Source organism: Sprattus sprattus (assembly GCF_963457725.1).
Source record: "Sprattus sprattus genome assembly, chromosome: 5".
NCBI classification, from domain to species: Eukaryota; Metazoa; Chordata; class Actinopteri; order Clupeiformes; family Clupeidae; genus Sprattus; species Sprattus sprattus.
Genome location: NC_137924.1, coordinates 10,552,749 through 10,559,558, shown reverse-complemented (window position 1 = coordinate 10,559,558; position 6,810 = coordinate 10,552,749). Strand labels below are relative to the sequence as shown.

At 47.6% G+C, this 6,810-nt stretch overlaps 1 protein-coding gene across 1 annotated transcript in view; it reads right to left on the bottom strand.

Moving 5' to 3' along the window:
• The window catches only part of heg1 (heart development protein with EGF-like domains 1), a 12,254-nt gene extending 5,582 nt beyond the window's left edge, over positions 1-6,672 (bottom strand). The window contains exons 1-4 of the mRNA XM_080839388.1: positions 6,242-6,672; positions 1,108-2,781; positions 750-863; positions 146-268 (exon numbers count right to left, since the gene is read on the bottom strand). Coding sequence (XP_080695514.1) covers positions 146-268; positions 750-863; positions 1,108-2,781; positions 6,242-6,536 — 2,206 coding nt within the window. The 5' untranslated portion in view covers positions 6,537-6,672. The remainder of the gene's footprint in view (positions 1-145; positions 269-749; positions 864-1,107; positions 2,782-6,241) is intronic.
• Positions 6,673-6,810: the final 138 nt, after the last annotated feature.

The following is a 6,810-nucleotide window of genomic DNA, read 5'->3' as shown; positions in this document are numbered from 1 at the left end:
TGTCTGTGTGTGTGTGTCTGTGTGTGTGTGTGTGTGTGTGTGTGTGTGTGTGTGTGTGTGTGTCTGTGTCTGTGTCTGTGTCTGTCTGTGTCTGTGTGTGTGTGTGTGTGTGTGTGTCTGTGTGTCTGCGTGTGTTTCATCTCACCATCGGTGCACTCGCGGCCATTCTCCAGGTCGGAGCCCAGGGGACACTCGCAGCTGAAGGAGCCGTTGGTGTTGACACACGTGGAGCCTGCAGGGCAGGGGTTAGTCTCGCACTCATTCACATCTGGAGGGGGAAGAGAGGATGGGGGGCATTAGAGGAGAATCACTATCAGACAGACACACTACTCACTACTCAACACCCAACAAGTCAGTGGTCAGACCCTGGACATTGCATTGCAGTGGAATGGCTGATGGTGAGCCCACCCCTTTATGCAACTTCTTGAAATACTTTGAATTCCTTTCCAGCTTGGTAAGGGTGTGCAATGTCATATGCAGTCCCATTCACTCCTATGCAGTCCATATTTGATTTAAATCCAAAGCAAAAAGGCAGATCATATATGGGATGTAATTAAATTAAATTAATTAATTAATTAACCATTCATTAACAATTCATTTAATACCAACAATACTTCAATGAAGAAATTCATTGAAACATTGAAACTGTTCATAAATAAAATGTAACGTGTTCATTTCGTAACGTTTAATAACGTTTAAAGTACTGGGGCTAGACGGTTGTTTGAAGATTGCGGCTCTCTGCAGCTCACCCTTTGTACACGTGGGTCCAGTCCACGCTGGAAGGCAGACACAGATGTCAGTGTTCCCAGCGTGCCTCACACATGTGCCCCCGTTGGCACAGAACTGCGCGCCACACGGACGCCCTGAGAGAGAGAGAACAGGATATAAGCTCCAGAGCTCCAGAGCTCCAAGGTCGATTCAAAACACAGAACCTCGTGAATCATTAATACTGACTGCAAAGGTGTCAATAGTTATAACACCTAATATCACACCAAGGCGATATGGAAATGTAATGTGGTAAGTGCCTCCTCAACAGTCTACCCATGCTATGAAAACACATTGTGAGAACAGCCGAGCGGCATGAAGTGGTATTTCTGGCAGACAGACCTAAAACGGGCGTAGTTGGCTTCACTTCCATCTGCGTGGTGGTCGCTTCGGGCTGGGTGGTGGTTGTGCGGCCCTGCGTGTGGCTGGCCGTGGTGCGTGCCCCTGGGGCCGTGGTGGGGGCGCTCTTGCTGTAGGAGGCAGTGGTGGGCCGGCCCTGGGCCGTGGTTTTGCCCGGCGTGGCCGTGCTGGTCTCCAGGTGCAGGGTGGTCACGTCCGTGGAGATGTCCCCGTCTCGGCCCACCCCCGACGGGCTGTGTGTGTGGGGGCCTCCGGTCCTGGAGGGGGGTATGTGCCGCGCCGGGGGGGAGGGTGTGCTCGGGGGTGGCCCCTGCGTGGTGTCTGTGGTGATGATGGTGGTGCGCAGGGTGGAGGTCTCCGCTGTGGTGCTAGGCTCCAGCTGGTGGGTGGTGATGGGGATGGGGGAGGTGATGGGGGTGGTGGTGGTGGTGGAGGTGGCGGGAGAAGAGGTGCTGGTGGTGAGGGCTTCTGTGGGAACCCTCTGGGTGTCCCCCTCCGTCTCTCCCCCCCTCTCTGTGTGCTGTGGCCCCTGTGTGGCCGGCTCCGATGCCGTGGAGTGCAGCACCTCGCTGGGCTCCTCAGTGGGCCCCTCAGTCTCAGGGGTGAAGGGCTGATGGCCCGACAGGAACTTGAAGAGCGCGTCCTCCACAGAGGTGGGGTCTCCCCTGGCTGCAGGAGAGGCTGTGGTCAGGCCCAGGATAGTCGTCCCCTCCTCCGTGAGAGGCTGGACCCCGTCCGTCTCCTCGCGTCTCCCCGTGCTCATGGAGCCGGTGGAAGGCTCGGACGACAGCCCGTCATCGAGGACACGCGTGACGGTCCTCTCTCCATCCTGCTGGGACGTTCCCGTGTGGCCGCTCTCCGAGGACAGGAACGGGGGCGTGGACGACGCAACGCCGCCCCCCTGCGACGGGGTGTGGGACGCCCTGCCGCCGTAGGTGTGGCTGGTGTCCGTCACGTCTGTCCCCTGGCCTGTGTGGTTGACCACGGTGAGCGGAGGCGTGGAGCTGAAGAGAACACCAGTGTGGCCGGATGTCTGCTGGAAGCCCCGCAGGGTGATGTTGGGCTGGCCTGTCTGAGACTGTGTCCACGTGGACAGATCGGGCCCTTCGGTCTCGGAGGGTCTCCCCGAAGAGCTGTTGGTGGTGCGTTGGGAGTCCGAGGTCGCGGCGGCCGTCAGTTCAGACCCGGTGGATGTGGCGGCGTGGCTGTTACTGGTCCCCCCGCCCTGGGCGGTCCCCTCTACGCTCCGCCCCCAGGTGAAGGCCTTAGAACTGGGCTCGGATGAACCGGAGTCCTCTGAGGTGTACGGAGAGGTGCTGTTGGAGGTGACGGACAGCAGGGCGCGCTCTCCAGCTCGGGTCATGGTGGACGAGACGTACGTGCTGTCGGTCTGGGAGGGGGCGTCGGGATCGGGATCGGGATCTCCGGTGGAGGGCCTGCTCACACCGGGGGTGTCCCGAACGGTCCGTGCATCGAGGGAGGGCCGGTGATTCTGGGAAAATCTGGGAAGCAGATGGGTGAAGTCTGTACGCTCTCGCTCTGTGATGGAGTCGGAAGTCCGAGTGGTGCTGGAGCTCATGGATTCTGTGGCGTGGTCGGTGGTTGTGTGGTCAGCGGTGGCTGTCTCTGGAGAGATGTAGGACTTCTGCTCTGTGGCTAAAAGACAGAGGGATGTTAGATATTAGAAAACGTTTCATTCTCCAACCATCTACCAACTCAGTAGTCAAAGGTAACTATGTTGACAGACATCGTTTTAAATTACGTTGTATTGCATCCTAACCAGAAGCAGTATCTTGTTTGCTGACGGACTGTACTGTTCAGCAGACATGCCTGTTATGTGCACAATAGCCCACAAGAGTGTGCTTGACACCGTACAGATTTAGCAGACATCAGAGATGGCAGGAGAAGATGTTTTCAGAAGTGGCTGCGGATGTAATGATTTTGGGTGGAGAACAATTGGCAGCCCAGCCTGTCTAAGCTAACAAAAGCTTGGGCCCTAAAAATGGAGGTGACTTGTTCCTATGGGAACAGCAGCTTCCTTCCTTAAGCTGACCTAGCAGAAGCCGACACTACAATAATGTCAATGCCTGCAGTTCATACACATGAGATAATTTCATGATAGGACACACAAGTATTATAATTGAATAAAGACTGCATTTTATAAACTTACAAAAGATAACTTCCTAAGGGAATTATTTAGAACTTAAAGTGACTTATTTCAGGCAACCCACATACAGATATATACTTTTGTCCAAAATATAGATATGTTATAGTATATATATACAGTACATAGAAAAGCATATTAATATCTATAAATAGCATATTAAGTTGATGAAGCAGACGAAGCACACTGACACATGTAACAAAACGACAAACTTCTCTTGTCTGAGTCAATGGTCAGTGTTTAAATTATGTCACTACCCAGGACATTTAAAAGTTAAACAATTTAGGGCTATATTCCTAGCTACTTCCCAAATGTTAAGATCTTTCATTTTATAAACAAAAGATAACTTCCTGAGGGAATTATTTAGTACTTTAAGTGACTTATTTCAGGCAACCCACATACAGAGATATACTTCATGCAAATGAGAGTTGTTTTGTCCAAAATATAAATATGTTATATATATATAGGCCTATATAAACAGTACATAGACAAGCATATTAATATCTATTAATAGCATATTAAGTTGATGACGCACACTGATACATATAACAAAACGACAGACTTTGTCTAAGTTTACCCTATATGGTCAGTGTTTAAATAACGTCACTTCCCAGGACATTTAAAAGTTAAGCAATTTATGGCTTCATTACTTGCTACTTGCCAAATGTAAAGGTCTTTCATTATTAACTCCTCTACAAATTCAACAAAGCACCAATGTGAAAAGCTGGCATTGTTTGTTGTTTGGTGTTTTGTTTTGGGTGTGTCAGGGAGGGACAGCAGTTTATAGCCCAGTGCCCTCAGCTTGGACTGGGGAGAAGCAGAGGATGTCATGCAAACCTCTCACAGCCTGGCATTCAGTACACAACCAAACAGTCAACAGTCATCGGGAGCGTAACAGAGGGACAATTAATTCACCACCGTAACCAAATGCAGATGTACCGTAGGCGGACACTGGCTTGCCACGGTTTGCGCGTGGTAAATCAACTTTCTGGATCATTACCTGAAAACTATATGGCCAAGTTTTTGTTCCGTTTTGTATTTTGTTTGTTTTGTTTAAAAAATAAAATAGGGTGCATGAAACTTGACTTTTTTTCCGATTAGGCCTCGCAACAATAAAGTAACACAAGTGTAAAAGACAGAAGTGGGACCATGACATCAGGATGCCCTTTAACATGTAGAATTATTAGCAACAGCACAGTAATGCAAAACAATTGTATGAGTCATACAGAATCTTTTTATGCGCCCCAAGTGCAAGCAGAGATATAACTGAGCCAACTCCAGACGTTACACGGAGGCCTATGACAGGGGGTCGTGTCTTCAGTGAGTCTCCAGGATTCCACATCAAGTTAACCGGTCTCTAACTGAGACAGCTATTGATTATTAGGAATCGTCAAGGCTGGCAAATGCAATGCGCAGTCTGATCAGCGCTTATCAATTTGACTGAGAATGCATCATATTGTAGAATAGAAATAGAATATTTCAATGTGTGTCATAGAAGTTATAACAACTTATCTAAAATACAGTCTGTATTAAATCTCCACATCTATTCATCAATACGCCTTTGATGGTGAGTTTGGCATGCTTAATCAGTGCTGAGACACTAGTGACCTGACATCACGTCTGAGCCCGGGCTAAAACAGAGCTTTAGAAAGTGATCTATGAGCTTAAACATTGAACCAAACTGGCCTTTAATATGGCAGTTTGGAGCGACACATCCAGTAGGACATCTTGCAGGCTCTGGCTGGGACAGATGACATTTCCCAAAAGTGGAATAGCTGAGTTGGAATGAAGTCATTGGCGTCCGCTTCTTATTCTAGCAATACAAGACAGACTCCAATATTTGTTTAAGATGTCATCCGTTTATTGCCTAGGAATTCATCTCAGTGGTGTGGACAGGAAGACAAATGTGTCCTGGAAAAACGTATATTTAACGGTAGGCTACTTTAACCCCCCACCCTCCAGTAATTCTCTAATGAACCTACTCACAAATTGAATGTGACGGCATCTGTTCGGTTCCATTACTAAGTCAATTCCAAAGTTGAAAAGGTAATCTAAAGATGACAGTTCATTAGGACATGCCAGTAATAAGAAGCAAAGCCTTTAAGGAGTGTATGTGATCCAAACTGTGCTGTGGAATTCATATATGCAACTGATTAAACCTCGAAAACCTTTTCTTTTGAAGTCCATACCATTCTTAGAAATATCCTAGGCTATTAGATTTCACTGTCTGACCATGCTCTGTGTAGGCTACAATCAATATTAGTAATATTTGTTGTATTGCTATTCATAATCAAGTAATAAACAAATGAAATGCACCAGCCTCCTTTTCCATCTCAAGAACATGAAAGTCTTACAGGTGGGGAAAATCCCTCCACTCCCAACTGTACTTTCTAATTCACCGACACCCACATTTGGATGTGGGTTTCTCTCTTTGAAACCATACTTTACTTGTAAAAATGTCAAAGGGGAAAACACTGTGTTTGAACAAGAACTTTCCATGTTTGTAGGCTGCACCCTAACAGGTGGATGAAGTCAGAGCATGGCCACAGTCACACCTGATGGGAGACCAACATTAACTTTCACCAGAAGCATCTTGCCCAATTAGATTTTTGTTTCAATTTTGTTACATGGTTTGTATTTGTTTTTAACTCTTTCAGTTTGAGGCGGTTCATTAGCCACAAGCTGTCGACCTGAACAATAACTCTACGATTTAGAAGACGATCTATAGGGAACGTTGTACATTTAAATTGCATGTATTTTCAGTAATAGCGTCCTAGCCCACATTGTTAAAAGTCCTAAAAGACATCTTCTCAAGCCAACAACAGACAACAGAATACTGCATTCAATGATTAAACCTTGAGGGGCAGCATGGTTTTCGGCCTTGCGAGGACAAGTGGCTAAGACAGTGATGGACAAATCCTAATAAATGAATGATCCCGCCGAAGTGCTTACCCGATTTCATTTCGGTGTGGAACCTCTCAGAAAAGTCCCGAGGAATATCTGTGATCCCAGCCAATGAATCCCCAAAGTTTGTGGAGGTTCCTTTAGAATACTCAGTTATGGAAGTAATCAACTCCTTTGGCAAAGCGGTTTCAGACAAATCAGTAGATACTGAAAAATAACTTCGCGAGTCCAGTGTGGAGTCCGTAGCCGTTCTCGGAGTGGAGGTTCCATCGAGACATTTTAAAAGAGTGAAAAGCACTACAAGTACGAGATGGTCTATGACTCTCAAAGTACACGTTTCCATTATAACGACGACCGTGAGGCGGCGGACAGCAAACTCTTAATAAGCAAAACGGCAAAGTGTCAAGGTCCACCATCGGAAACTGGGTTCTCTGTCAATTTAGGATCGCAAAAATCTCAGGATAACTTAAGGAGCCATTTAGCGGTATAGCGGGATTTATTTCAATGCACGCTTCCAGAGGCTGAATCAGAAGCCCGTATCACATCCGAAACAGCAGACTCCTCCCCCAGACACAGACGATAGCGGTTTCCACCCAATTCCGCTGTAGGCTACTTTC